The sequence below is a fragment of the Pseudopipra pipra genome, chromosome 15 (genome assembly GCF_036250125.1).
Source record: "Pseudopipra pipra isolate bDixPip1 chromosome 15, bDixPip1.hap1, whole genome shotgun sequence".
Classification (NCBI taxonomy): Eukaryota; Metazoa; Chordata; class Aves; order Passeriformes; family Pipridae; genus Pseudopipra; species Pseudopipra pipra.
In genome coordinates this window covers 13,620,342-13,634,600 of record NC_087563.1, presented here as the reverse complement: position 1 = coordinate 13,634,600, position 14,259 = coordinate 13,620,342, and the positions used below count along the sequence as shown (strand labels likewise).

The 14,259-nt window shown below is 50.8% G+C and overlaps 1 protein-coding gene across 3 annotated transcripts; it reads right to left on the bottom strand.

Annotated features, from left to right (window-relative positions):
• Positions 1-7,852: 7,852 nt before the first annotated feature.
• On the bottom strand, positions 7,853-12,647 carry ATOX1 (antioxidant 1 copper chaperone). Of its 3 annotated transcripts, none has more exons than XM_064672000.1 (4): positions 12,476-12,647; positions 11,243-11,318; positions 9,800-9,952; positions 7,853-8,057 (listed from the first exon to the last, which is right to left on the bottom strand). In XM_064672000.1, exons 1-3 carry the CDS (start codon positions 12,479-12,481, stop codon positions 9,819-9,821), a joined length of 216 nt encoding a protein of 71 aa, XP_064528070.1. In that variant the 5' UTR covers positions 12,482-12,647; the 3' UTR covers positions 7,853-8,057; positions 9,800-9,818. The 3 variants fall into 3 exon arrangements, with proteins under 3 accessions (XP_064528070.1, XP_064528068.1, XP_064528069.1); XM_064671998.1 differs by lacking the exon at positions 12,476-12,647 and adding an exon at positions 11,396-11,725; XM_064671999.1 differs by lacking the exons at positions 7,853-8,057; positions 12,476-12,647 and adding exons at positions 11,396-11,729; positions 11,837-11,952 and having other exon boundaries at positions 9,020-9,952.
• Positions 12,648-14,259: the final 1,612 nt, after the last annotated feature.

Below are 14,259 nucleotides of genomic sequence, written 5' to 3'. Positions count from 1 at the left end.
CAGCAATAATCACGAGTGAGGAAAAGATCAGAAAGGCAAATCCCAGGGTTCACAAGGCTCTCTGGAGCCAGCTGCAATTGATTTTTTGGGTCATGAGTGTGAGATCCTCTAAGGGAAGCTTGATTCTCAGATGAGCTGGCTACTTACTCTATAACCACTGATAATTAGACCATTCTTAATTTAATCAGCCCCATAACCTTATATCTTGGCTTTGAAAGCAGTGTTTTTCCTGAGCCATGTCTATGCTGGGAGTCCCTTGGTGGTTTGCTGGGAGCCCATTAGAAGGCTCCCCCTTGGTAATGTGATGCAGTGGGGAGGCTGGTGAGTGTTCAGGAGGGCCAAGAAGTGATGAGGCAGAGCTGTCATGGATTGGGATTGCGGCTGAGGCAAAGCAGGCAGCAGGGTTTGGTGACCTCAGCATAACTCGCTGTCCCCAGGAGCCCAGCAGTGAGAACTTTGAGTGAGGGCTGCTTTTGCTCCAGGTTTGTGCATTGATGGAGGCAAAGAGGAGGAGGGAACGATGGACTTGGGGAGGGCAAGGCTCACTGGTGACAAGGAAGCTTGGCTGTACGTTAAAGTCTGGAAAGTTTAGCAGTTCCCTGTGGAGGCTGAAGAACAGGACTTTACTGTCCTCCTATTAACCCTCACTGCTGGCAAAACCCTATCAAAATATCCCCCCTCCTGGCCAGCCCCACCCCGCAGTAATTCAGTCTGTGTAGGGCTCAATGTTCCCAGCTCCATCCCATTCCCTGCCAGCTGCACAGCCCCGGTGTCCTGCTGTGACATAAGCCAGGAAAGGCGGCTTCACACAGGACAGAGGCATCCCAAGTGGCCACATTCCCTCTAGCACTGCTCATGGATGAACTGTTGCAGCATCTCTGGACAGGAATTGGGCCATGCTGGAGCTGTGGCCGCATCCAGCTCAGCGGGCAGGGCAGTGTGGGGGTGGCTGGGATGCCTGGGGTGCCTGGGGGGTGCCAGGGTGCCTCGCTGCCGGCTGAGCCAGCACGTATCCACCCTGAGAATCCACATTTTTCTATCTCTTACTCTGACACTTTCTGCTTGAGCTGAGCTCACTTCAGAACAAGCCCTGGCTTGAGATGTACCAGACGAATGAGCCAGGCTGCCAGATGCAGGAGGCTCCATAAACAGGGTGTCCCTTAAAGGAGACAAAATGGGATTGATTTTGGCAAGATGCATTTGGAAAGACCCTGTACAGAGGAAAAAGTGAGAGGCTGTGTGATGCTTAGTTGCCAACTGGGGTTACACCACAACAGCCAGTCACAGGCAGCCTTAGAAACTGGAAAAGAAGATATAGGGGAGACAGTAGGAAATATTTTTTGATGGCAAGACTTTGGGCAGGATGTCTTAGGAACCTGAGCTGTCCCTGCTGTGCAGCAGCCACGTGAAGAGCTGTTGGGACAGGGTGGGTTGGGCTGGTAGGGGCAGTGCTGACAGTGCTCTGGGATTTTAGCATCTCATGATTCTGTGATTTACAAACATGACCACTCCAGGCTGACACCAAGTGAAAGCACTGACCTCCTCACCATCTCTGCTTCCTGGCTCCCTCCAAATCATCTCTGAGTTCACTTTTGAGACCCTCTAAACTTCCCTGCCCAGCTTGGATTGTACTCTGTGGAGTTCAAGTTCCTCAAAATCTTCTTACCCTGGCTAATTCATATCTTTATGGCCACACATAAATATTCTGTTCCTTGCAAGGGCCAGTCGGTGGGGGAATCACTTGCATCATCTGTGTGGAGCTTGATGGAATTTCACTGATCAGAGGGCAACCCCTTTTAGCTGGTTGAAAATACAGCGGACGTATGTGGGCAGAAAATACCTCATCCATCATTGCTTCAGCGTGATGAGTTCTGGGGATCTCAGTTTAGCCCTGAAGCCTGTTTACTTCCCTTCAAAACCCATCCCGTTTGCCCGGGGTTTGGCAGGAGCTGTCACTGTGGGCAGGAGAGATGCTGTGGGCAGGAATAGCTGGGCTGTGGGAAGGCTCAGGGCTGATGCTGCACCATGTCTGTGGGCTTGGGGCAAGGTGGGACGTGGGCAGCCCCAAAATAGTGAGGTCATGTGGGGCCCTGAGCGAACGCTGTGACTTTCCATCCTGTGCCTGGCCCAGAGCTGGGTCCCTCCCTCGGGACCTGCTACTAAAATTAGCAGTGTTTCCCCGTGCTGTATGCCCTGAATATGTTATGGGCAGCTGTTTAAGGAGATGGGGGGGGATGAGAATCACATTTTAAAAAAAATCAGATTTGGAAAACTCTCTTTTAAGATTCTCTTTCATGGGAAAAACACAGAGAAAAAATTCTTCCCTGAAATTGGAGCTCTGAGGGACCTGGACTTATTGCTGTGTGATGCTAAGACTGTTAATGAACATTAATTGTATCAGGAATCTACAAAGGCTAAACAGAAAATTACAGAAGTGATGTCACCCCCCCAATCCCTTAATTTCACATGTGCACAAAGGTACCCATCACATCCTCTCTCCCATGCTAGCCTGCCCATGCTACCCCAGGGAGCAAGATCGCCCAGGATTTATTATCGGGATTAATGGAATGGATTTTTAATGGCATGAATGTTCAAAATATTCTGTTGTTCACTCAGGGGGGAAAGGGAGGAACTGGGAAATGAGGGAAATACCAGCTTTCCTGATGAGTTGGATGGTGCAGGGAATTGTCTGGGCCCCTCTGGAGATACTCAGCTGCAAAACAGGAGGGAGACCTCACTATGCTTTGGGATAATTGATGGTCACCCGCCTGGATCCAGGTAGCTCACACCAAACCTGCTGTCGGAATGTTCATCTATTCCCTTCTCCAATGCACACAGAGGCTGATGAAGCTGTGAACAGTGAAGGCATCTGGGCAGCTGCTGAGAGAGCTTGGCTCCTGCCTGTGCCTGAGGTCTCACCTGGAGGGTGGTCCCAGGCTGACCACTCATGGCTCCAGCCACTCACCCCTAGGCCAGGAGCAAGCTCTGTCCTGCAAACCTGGGAGGGCCCATTTCCCTTGGGACAGGGACACTTTCCCCCCTGCTCCCCGTGAGCTGCAGGGCCAGGACAGAGGGGGCAGAGGGACAATGCCAGGCCTGGGGAGCAATGCCTGGCTTTCAGTTTTGTGCAGACACACAAGCAAGTTTGCTTCTCTGGCAGGAATTGGCAGCTTCTCTGTGGGGTTTGCAAATCTGGAAATAACAGCTGGAGGTTTTCAGTGTTATCCCACTCTAGGGATGAATTTTAAAACCCTCTTGCATTGGGTTGGGTCTATTGTTTTCCATGGCAAAAAGCAGTTCATGCCCAGCTCCGTTTGCCTTCAGCACTGATCCCAAGCGCAGCTCCTGCTGTTCACTGGATCTCTGAGTGGCTCACGGGGAAGGTTTGTTGGCTTCTTGCTAATGCCTAGGGTGCAGCTGAGCCCCACCATTCCACTGGCATGCTGAGACCCTGTTCAGAAGAGCTGTGGAGAGACTGGCTCTGCCAGGGAGAAGGAAAGCAAGTGGATGGCAGGAAGGGCTGGCAGGAAGGAAGCTGAGATGATTTCTGGAGACACTTGAGCTGAAATGAGATCCCACCTTTCTGGTTTTTCTCTGGACACACCAGCACTTGTAGCTTCAGCAGGTTCATAGTGCTCATAGTGGAGGTGACCAGGACTAGTGGCAAAGGATGATGATCCATACCTGGGGATACATGTCCCTGTCTTCCTCAGAAGGACTCTTGCTGAGACAACAGATCAGCACAGCAGAGCCTTTAGAGTCACAACTGGCCTCCTGCCTTCCTGTGCTCTTGCTTTGACCGTACTTTGACATATTTTGACCTCAGGGCAAGGCAAGCTTGGAGGTCTGCTCCTGAAACTGGAAAGCTAGAAATCCCCCAGCAGTTGTAAAGCCAGCAGGGAGGACTCTGGATGTGCCACATGTCTCCTTTTTTGGCCTCTTCCCTGGCAAAAGACAGGCTGAATTAAGAAAGCAAATGGAGAGGAAACCGTGGAAAAATAAGAGCAGCACTGTAAGTCGAGGACACTCTGGACTCAGTCCCGTCCCAGTTGCCCTGGAAATTGGATCATGCCCACCAAGCTGCCTGCTTTGCTGGCTGCTCCTGGGAGGGCACAAGCATGTAGCACTGGACAGATGCAGGGGAAGGAAAAAATAAAGAGAAATATATATGCAAATACTGGTATGAGGATTTTGTCCACCAAAGAAAGACCCTTTGCCTTTGTCCCATGCCTTTGTGGGGATAATATATAATAATAATAATAACCAACCCTCCCCAGCTCAGTGGAGACCCAGAAGCAAGGCAAAAGCCAAAGGACCTTAGGCTCTGTTTGTGGAGCAGCACAGCACAAACCTGTGCTGTGGTTTGTCTGCAGAGCCCGGGACAGCCCCGGGACACCAGGGCTGCTCCCCACAATGCCCCAGGCAACCCCCACTGAGCCCTGGAGACAGCCCCGTGTCCCATGCAGACTTCTGATGCAATCGGTGGGATCACCCTGACAATAGCTGTGTGGGCTGGGTTTTTTGAAGCTGTGCAAAACAGATTAAGCCTGCGGCCCCTGTTGTGATTGCTGGGCATTGTGCACCCTGCTGACACTGACTTCTGCGGGCCAAGCTCTGCCCACAGCCCAGCAGGAGCTTTGGAGTGGGGGGACTTGGTCCATCTGAAATGGGGCAGGAGGGTACTTGGGCACAGTGGATTCCTGCTCTATTCCAGCATCTCCTTTCATTTGCAAGGGAATGAGCTGTGTTTGTTGTTTTAACGTTATCTCATCCATCTGTTGAAAACGGGTGAGCAGGTCTCGGGCTGAAAGAGATGCTCCTAGCCGGGGAATTTCATACCATCTGGGAACTGTGGGGAAGTCTGAAATGCTGCAGCATCTCTCTCCCAGTGACAGCACAGCAACCCACTGGTCTGGACTGGGGAACAGGAAACGTGAACCCAGCTGTGTAGCACCCAGCAGTCTTTCGGAAGGTGCTCAGGAACAGACATGATGAGCAGAGGGACAATAGCAGGAAGGGCCAGGCTGAAGGCTCCTGTCTACACAGACCTGTTTCCCTTGTCCCTTCCAGGTGACCTGGGACAGGTCCATGTAGCAGAAGAGTCACAGAGGAGATCTGCTCTCCCCAGAGCAGCTGGGGACCCTGCATTGTGTCCTGCGTGTCCCACAGCCCCTCTGAGGGAGCTGCTCACCCATGAGAGCTGGCTCCACACCCACTCCCTATCACTGCCCCAACGTGCCACCACCTGTAGCAGCTGTGGGGCTGTGAATCTCAGCTCTCCAGAGTCCAGTAAATTAAACCTCAGTCCAAAAGGGGCTTGGGCTGTCTTTTGCAAACAGAGGCAGCACAAAAGCTGCCTTTCTCCCTCTCATCTGACTTTGTTTTCTCTCCCTCCCCATCTGCTTTTAGCCAAATGGTTGAATAGCTTCAGTATATACTGTGGGAGGCTAAAGCCAAAGGCTGGAGCATGGGGAAGGATGCAGAACAGCAGTGCCCTGTGGCCGCTGCCTTCCGGAGGGGCTGGGAACTGTTTGCTACCCTCGCTCTGTAACCCAGCCTTGATCACCTTACTGAACCCTTGGAGAAAGCAGCTCCAAAAGAAAATATTTGTGCTCTGGCAAGCACACGTGTGCACATTTCCTGCTCTTGAAGTCCTTAATTAAGCCTGTTTTTTGTTTGGTTGGTTTGGTGTTTTTTTTTTTTTCTATTTATGCTGCCACAGTCTTGGAGGGGGAGTGTGTCAGAAGCCCATGTGTTTTGCTGTTTTGGAGGGGGAGTCTGTCAGAACCCCATGTGTTTTGCTGTTTTGGAGGGGAGTGTGTCAGGTCCCTGTGTGTTTTGCTGTTTTGGAAACTGCAGTGTGGAAAGCTGCCTGTGGTGGTCACACAGGAAGTCTGCATGTATTCACAGGGGAGTGGGAACCAGCCAGGGCCTTTGGCATTGCTCTGTTTGTCACAGTACAGCATTGGGAGAGCTCTGCACATCACCCAGCTCAGCTGTGGCCTCAGGACAAGGCAGACCGGGCCTTGCAGACCTTACTGAAGAGATTCAAGAGCAGCACATTTAGTTCAGAGCACATTCACTTCAGGTGATGCTCATGGCTACAAACGCCCAGCCCAGTGCAACCTCCAGGTTCAGCTGCACAGCTTTAGTTCAAAGAGCAGCTGGTCAGGCCAGTGTTGGTAATGTTGACCCCAGAAGCATGGGGGTATAATCCTGCCTGCAAGTCAAACATCAGTCATGGTGCTCATCCAGGTCCCAGCTCTGCCACTGCCGTGCCTGGGCTGGGAACAGGCAGGCGAGACAAGGTGGAAGCCCGAGGTGGATTTTCTTACAGCAAACATTTAAAAGCACAGTAAGACTAGAAAATCCCCATCCTTTGGTAATGAATCCTCCCTGTAACAGTTTTAACACCCAGACACAACACGCCTGTGGAATTCCTGAGATTGTTGCAAACTGAACCCTTCTTTGCCACCCTGAAATTTCTCAGCAATTTAACTCTCCAAGTCATCAGGGATGACCATTTGCAGGCACTGAGGGGGATCTCCAGTCCCTTCTCTGCTTTCTGCAGCCTGTGGTGCTATTTTGGAAATTCTCTCATTTACTGGGTGGTTCGACTGAGTACAACTGCTCCTTTGGCTAAAACCATCCCCCGCCTGTCATCACGTAATTAGAAAGCGCCAAAAAGCCAGTGGTGCTTAAGACAGCCCTGGGATAACCACGGCAGCTTTTTCTTTTGTGGATAAAGGACTGGGCTTTGGAGGCTGTAGACTTTTCCACTGAAATCAGATTTTGGTTTGAAAAGTGGGGTAAGGTAACACTGGGTGAAAAAATGACACCCAGAAGCACAAGAAGGGCAATGCTGCAAACACAGCGAGGTGGGTGAGAAAAGCAAACATCTTCTGCTGGAAACACCATGGGGCAGAGGGGGAGGGGGGGTGGGAATGCAAAGATAATTTTGAGGCAGAAGAAACAAAAGAACTTTCAAAGCCCATCCCTCTGGGTTTGCCCAGATCTTACTGGTGCTGCAGCTACAGGCAGTTCATGGATTCTCATAGTTGAGCTGGAGCTGGACTGAAACCTTGTCAAGAAACCAGAAGTGAAGAAAAAAAAATGGAAAAAACCAAAAAAGAAACCAGAAGTGAAGAAACCAGAAGTCTCCCTGCTGCTGGGAGGACATATTCATGTATGGCAATGCACCACAGACCTCACCAGCTGCTCATCCCGCTGACACATCCCTCTTTCAGCAGGTCACTGGGTTGTCCTGCAGAGCCAAGGTGTCTGTGGTACAGGAAAGCTCCTTTTCCAAGTGCCACCCTTTCCTGTTTGCATTGCAAACTGAGCATTTCCTTGTCTGAAAACAGCCTCACAGCCTCAGTGTCTGGTATATTGTTTCCTGTGGAAAATATTGTGACATTATCTTTGTGGGCTTGTTGGGGTCTTCTCCTTCCTCCATCCCTTCTGTATTTCCCATCAGCTCAGGCACTCTTCTGCACACTTTGTGCCTCATGGCCCCACTGAGCTCAAAAGGCCACGTGGTTATCCTTGATTTACAGGGGCTACCAGAGTCCCTTCTTCCCAGAACTTGCATCCCAAACGGAAAGTTTGTCTGTTCTGTGAGGAAAAAACAACTGCCAAGACACAGATCCTCAGCATCTAAGTGACATTCAAACACAGTTCTCCTGAGACATGTCCCTCAGGCAGAGGTTGCAGTCAGCTTCTAAGGACAGGTGCAATTTCCTGGGAGACCTGTCTTGCATGTAATGGGTAGTTTCCCATCCCTAAAAGCCACCTCTTTTACAGAAAACCATTCAAAGCAGTACAAAGACACACAAGACACACAGACATGCACTGAAAGTTAAAAGCAGCGCCTCGATTTACTGTGGGACTAGAAACAAAACATAACCTCCTCCTCTGTATTTCTAAAGCCCAAGATGCAGCTGTCTCCTCCTGCCAGCCTTCTGCTTTCTGACATCTGGCACAGGTCAAATGACACAGCAAGCTGGGAGACATGCAAACAGTTAAGCCATCTTTTTGCTGAAGCCATGTTTGAGTTCCTGCAAAATAAATAAATACACAAATAAATAAATAAATAAATGGGAAAAATACCAAGGCCCAGAGGAGACAACCTTATACAGAGATGCCCTCTGCCGGTCAGAAGCCAAGAGAAATTCATCCACCAGAGATCTACGCCAAGGATTTGCAACTTCCCTCCCTCCTTTTAAAGATTAGCCTCTAAAAATATTCTCTACGGAGGGAAATGTGGTGTGTAAAATTTAAAGTACTGTTTTTTTCCCCCAACTGCTGAAGTGATTTAGCAGCAAACTACTTGCAAGGGCTGTTCAGCCACCCCTCTCCTTTGTTTTGGATCTTACAATCCTTGGGTAAGTCAAAGAGCTTCCAAGTCAGTTAAAATGCAACAGGAAAACAAAAGTTCTGCCAGGCTGGTCAGCCAAACCGACTCCCTGGCTGCCTTTATGTAATGTAAGGAAAATGGTGAGAAAACTGGGCCAGGAAAAGGGACACATTCACATTATTTGAGACTGGCTTTCCTGTAATAGTTAAATTCTTCAGGCACTTGAGACATAATCCACAAGTCCCTGCAAGTTAAAAAACCCCTTGCAGTCAATACCACAAGCTGAAAACTATTTGTGGCACTAATCAATTCAGAGCATGTTTCTCTCTAAGTGGAGATGTTATTTGATTAGAGCTATGATTTTAAACAATTTCTATGAAGCACTGAGAGCCTACTCAAATGAAACAAACTGCAGATTTTACATCTGTCAAGTCACTCTATTAAAACAATGCAGATCTATTGCACACACATCACTACCAGCTCAACTCTTTCTTTTATCAGTTTAATTCCTGCTGGTGTAAATCCCTGATTTAATTTACTGACTGGGAATTAAATCAGCATGAACTGGTTTCAGCGCATCTGTGCTGGGTATTTGTGATGATCCAACCAGACTATTTAAAAAATGTCATTGGATCAGAAAGCTCCACTGACAGAAACAAGCTCTTAAGAGATGCAATTTAATAACCTTGCACACTAAAGAACAGCACATGCAGTGAGTGGGCAGCCCCCCTCCTCCCACTTTATTCTCTTTCACTGAAATTAAACCTTGTCTGCAAAAATATTTTACAGTCAGGAGAGTTTTGTACACGTCCTCATAGCACTGGAACTCTGGGAAAACCGACAGGCTGCAACAATCAGGTTGTCACTGGGACAGATGTCCAGCTGGCCAGGGGCTTTGTGCACTGGGAGCTATTCAAACCCCAACATTTTACATCCATGAGGGTGCCAGGGTGCTGCTGTTTTTCCATCCCTGAGTTTAGTGGAGGATTAACAGCGTTATCAGGAGAATCAGCTGTTGGAGGTCCTTGTGCTAAGCACCAACCCACCACACCACATACCCACAGGGCTCTTTGTGTCCCATCACTCTCCCTGCTATTGTTGAGGCCCACCACTCTCTCTGGTCAGCTGTTGAACATCTTTGGGATTTGTTTTCATGCATGATATGCTCTGGCAAACTCCAGGTTCACCTGGAGATGGCAGAGAGGCTGCGTTCTACCTCTCCACTACAGATGGGCTTTGCAGCGTAGCTAAGGGGGTCCCACACAGAAATGGTGCTGGCTGTGTGTGGTCCAGCTGCTTCTCTGGTATGAGGGGTTTGCTGAAGCTGGATCTGCAGGTCTTTTTTCATTTGTGTTTCCCAGGAAGAAGCCTGTTTAACTGGGAGAGCTGGAAAAAGCTCAGCTTTCTCTCTTCCACATTGGATACACCTGGTATATGCCTAACCTCCTCACACCAGGCAAGGCTACTGTGCAGACTTCTCCCCGAGGTAGGAAGTGTTCTTTCCAGTCTTCTTCAGGGTTTCCAACAGGGTGTCAACGTTGTGCTCCGAGTCGATGAACACCTTCTTGTTGGGCAGGTCAATATCAAACTGGACACCTATGAGGAAAGAAGGTTTTGCACAGCTAGAAGCAGCCAAATGGTGTGAACACAGGGAAAGCTCAGCTTCATATCTGTGCTCCCCAGGCCATCAGTCAAATGGACATTTATCTCCTGCCAGCAAACCCTGATACCACCACCAGACAGCAAAATGAAAATGGTGTCCTGCCAGCAACGGCACAAAGGGAGCCAGATCTGCTATAACTGTGCACTGGGCACCACGGCTTCTCAACTGCTTTAATCTGCTCACCCCACCTTGGACCAACACAAGCACTCATGCAGTAACCAAAATAAAACTGAGTTTAAACCAACCACTACAATCTCCACCCAGCTCAGCCTGTGCTGTGGTTTAGCATGGACACGGTTAAGACAGGGTCAGGACAGGTTTCCTCAGTGGTGGGGGTTCCTAACAGCTCTAAGTAGAAGGAAGGAAAAGGCATTTTCCCACGTGGATTTCCCAGTGGCTAATAAGGGTGAGCCTTCTCAGCCCATTGAAAACAAATGGACAGGAAGTCTCTATCTAGTCACTTATTTTCAGAAAACTTGTCGGTATGTATCAGCTTTGAGAGCTCTGCCACTACATCACATGAGGCTGATATTGCCCAGCATGTTGAAGAGTGATGGAGGTGGTGACAACCACACATGGACAAGGTGAGATTGCCACAGGCTGGTAATGGGGTCTGGAAGAACTTGCAAGGCCTTTGCCTTGGTGACTGAAAGCTGTTCTCCCTTGGAGAGGAGCAAGTCCTCACAAACAGTGAGTGCAGCCTAAATCTTTCTCTCTTGGAAATGCCAGCATACAGGAGACATGGGTTATAATTTTCCAGGTGGTATTAAAAACAGGCTGTACAGACAACCACCAAACACTCTGTTCAGCAGCTCTTCACTGTGACTTGCTGATGACACATCTAGGGAAGCATCACAGATACCCCAGGCCTCCTTGGAAACAATGCCAGGCAGGACATCCACCTCCCTTCCTTCTGGCAGCCTGAGCAGGGTTCCCAGAGGGTTCAGGGTAAGGCCCTGGTGATTCAGAGCCACCTGCAGCCACGGCAGCTCCTCCCTCCCTTGACATTTCTCCAAGGGTCACACAGACCTGCAACCAACCAGTGACTAGTTACTGACTAAGGAGCAGGCCCAGAGCAGAGCGGGCAGAAGTTTCCAACTTCCAGCTTTTACCCATGGCATTCCTCTTCAAGACAGAGGATCCCAGGGCACTGCCATCCTGCTCTGGAGCTGGTGTTGCTCTAGAGAGCTGGCTGTCCCACACCACACCCAGCACTGACTCACCTCCCAGCCTGTCCAGGACACGGGTGACCGCCTTGGAGCAGCCTTCGCAAGTCATGTCCACAAAGAACTCGTGTTTCTGAAAAGAGGCAGATGAGGGGTCAGGGAGGGCACAGCTGGCAACACACCATGGACACTCTCGTCCTCCACACTTGCCTTTTCCCTTGAGGAGGTGGGTTCAAAGCCTCCCCAGCCAAAAGGTCCACACATGCCACTAAGGGATCCACAGGGAACAGAGAGCTCTTGATACTCCTCCTTAGGGTGTCCTTGTGCTGTCCCTCACAGCATAATCCTGAGGGAACTTTGGAGACTGTCTGGCTACCTCCAGGGTCAGCACAGGTTGCCATCTCTGTGGCCTCTGCTGGATTCACTCCACTTGCCCAGGGGAGCCCAGGAGAAGCAAATCTCCTGCCTCCAACTACTCACTGTCCTTAGTCTGCGAGGTTTTCATTGCTTCCTCACCCTTATTCTTCTTGTGTCTACAAGGCCTCTGCTCCCCAGCATAATAAAAATATAAACAAAATAGAAATTTAAGGAGCATTAGTGATGTTTTTTCATCCTTCCATTCCACTGGGGCCCCAGTCATAACTTCGCTACCTGTGAGAGACACTGGGTCAACACAAACGTGCTTGGCTGTAACTAATCATTTGCCTTCAACCTTTGGCACCAGACGGGTCCTAATTTCCTTCTCTTGCACGTGCTTTTTGCTTTCCTTAAAAAAGAAAAGCAACGCCGTTTTTCAGTTGTTACCTGCCACCTATATTTCATTTAGTACCTAAAATTCACATATCATTTGTTACCTGCAACCCATATTTCCACCTATTCATAACCACGTGTGCCCCCCCCGCCCCTGTAGGGCTAAAACCCTCTTAGGATCATCCACTGCGGAGGCAGCTCGGGACAGAAGATCCCACTGGGATTTTTTTTTTTTCAGTGTCGTTGCCATTTTCTTCATTTTTATTCCCCAAGAAGGCCCTGCGCGCTCTGGAGTGGTGCATGGGGCGGGGGAGGTGGGCAGGAGGGTCCCACCGCCGCTCCCCCTCTGGGGGCTGCGGGAGTTTCGGGGACTGGGGGAGCCCGGGGGGCTGCGGGACCCCCGCGGCTGCCCCGGCACCGGGCAGCGCCCTCCTTGTCCCGCCGCCCCGCCACGTCCCCGGTCCCCACAGAGCCGCCCCGGCCCCCCATGTCCCTGCCGGCCCCCGGAGCCCCCCGCCCGCGGCCCCGGCCCGCACCCACCGGCATGGCGGAGATCCCGGATCCCGGATCCCGGCGGCGGCCGCGACGCGGAGGAAGGGGCGGTCCGTGCCCGCTCCGGGGCCGTGGCCATCGGGAGGCGCGAGGAGCCAGGAGAGGGTTAAGGAGAAAGCTGTGAGGGGGTTTGGGTCATAGCCGATCCATGTGCACCCCGCTATGGTGCTCTGCCCGCTCCCAGGCGAAGCATCAGCGCAGGGACAGAGGGAGGTGGGAAGAGCCATGAGGTGGGGCCGGGCTGCTTCAGAAAGCTCCTTCCTCCCTTGATTTTGAAGGTGTGGGGGCTTAACTGGCTTAGGAGAGTTCTGGTAGACTGGATATTAAACGAGGGAGGTTTGGGGGGAGTCTCTACTTCAGAGTAGGTTGAGAGGCAGGATGCTGGTCCCTGAAGATGTGCCTGCTTGGGGTGCTTTACTGCTTTGTTGTTTTTTGTTTGTTTTTATTGTTGGTTGTTTGTGTTTTGTTGTTGTTGTTTTAGGTTTTGTTTTTGTGGTTTTGTTTTGTTTTCATTTTGTTGTTGGTTTTAGTTTTGTTTGGGTGTTTAGTTTTTTGGTTGTTTTTTTTTTTTTTTTTGTTCGATTGGGGTTTTTTTTGTTTGCATTAGGTTGGGTTTTTTTAATTCTCTGGCTGTATAGCCTCTTGAAAGAAAATGAGCCCTTCTCTGAAAAACTTGAGTCCCGGGTGGAGGAGGTTGTGGCAGGGGCTGGGAGCAGTTCAGGTGCTCTGGCAGGGAACCTGGAGAGGGGACAGAGCAGTACAGTCAGGGCTGGGAAGAGCTGTGTGTGTGATACTTCCTGACCACGTGCTGGGCTTCAGTATCTTCCTGTTCAGAACCCCAACCTGCAGCAGGAAAAATAGCCAGGGTGTTTCTGGTTGCTACCACACCAGCTGGGGGTGAGGGCATCTGTTCTGAGGTGCAAAGGATGCTGCTGCTGTAGTGATGTTTTTATAAAAGAGGAATTACCTGCCCCGGTATTGCTTTGTGGAGAGATGTCCAGGATCCCCTTTGCAGAGTTTATTTTGGATGGGCTTTCGTGCTGGGTCACTGGGCTTATATTAAACTTTGTAAAAGTCTGCAGTACTGATTTATGAACTGTCAGATTGCAGCGTGGCTCAGGCTATAAATAGCCGGGGGTGTGGGGAGAAGGATACTAATGCTGAGTGTGGCCCTATGCCAATCCACTGTCTGTATCTTTAGCTGCAAGGCATAGCAGGGAAGGGGTTAGGCAGCGTTCAGGGATGTGGTGGTGGGGAGGAAGTCATTTTTACAGGGTGAAATCCATCTCTGACTGCTCCGTGTCATAGATACATGCGGGATGAGCGTTACACAAACAAATGGAAAGCTATGGCTGCCTGGCCCAAAACGGCTGCTCCCGCTCCCTCCTGGCTCTCCTGGGGCTCCCTGTACCAGCACCTGCTGGGGAGGAAGGATCTGAGAACTTCCAGGCCTTTCTCCTCCTTTGCAGGACTTGGCCCTCAAGGTGTGTTAGAGAATGGCCCTGCGGAGCTGCCGGGGCCGTGTCTGGCAGAGGTGCCTTGGTGTGAGAAGCTCCCTTCACCCACCCCCACTGGGGATTTCCTTCACGTGTGTGGAGCCAGGTGAGCACCGGCGAGCCTGTGACAGCCCAAGGAGACGCAGCCACAGGCAAGAGGCCGCTGGCTGTTCGCTGTTAGGGGTCCGCAGCCCTCCCAGCACTGGGTGACCCCGACCCTCAGCACATGGCTCCCCGGCCGCCATGTTGGGCGCCGTTTCCCTCCCTCCAGCAGGG

What these genes read in the sequence shown, in the direction of transcription:
- ATOX1 (XM_064671999.1), bottom strand. Translation starts at nt 11,449, where the DNA reads ATGTGTGGACCTTTTGGCTGGGGAGGCTTTGAACCCACCTCCTCAAGG. An exon ending in CCACCTCCTCAAGGGAAAAG is followed by an intron (nt 11,319 to 11,395) that starts GCAAGTGTGGAG and finishes GCCTCTTTTCAG; the next exon opens with AAACACGAGTTCTTTGTGGA. An exon ending in TGTCCTGGACAGGCTGGGAG is followed by an intron (nt 9,953 to 11,242) that starts GTGAGTCAGTGC and finishes CTTTCCTCATAG; the next exon opens with GTGTCCAGTTTGATATTGAC.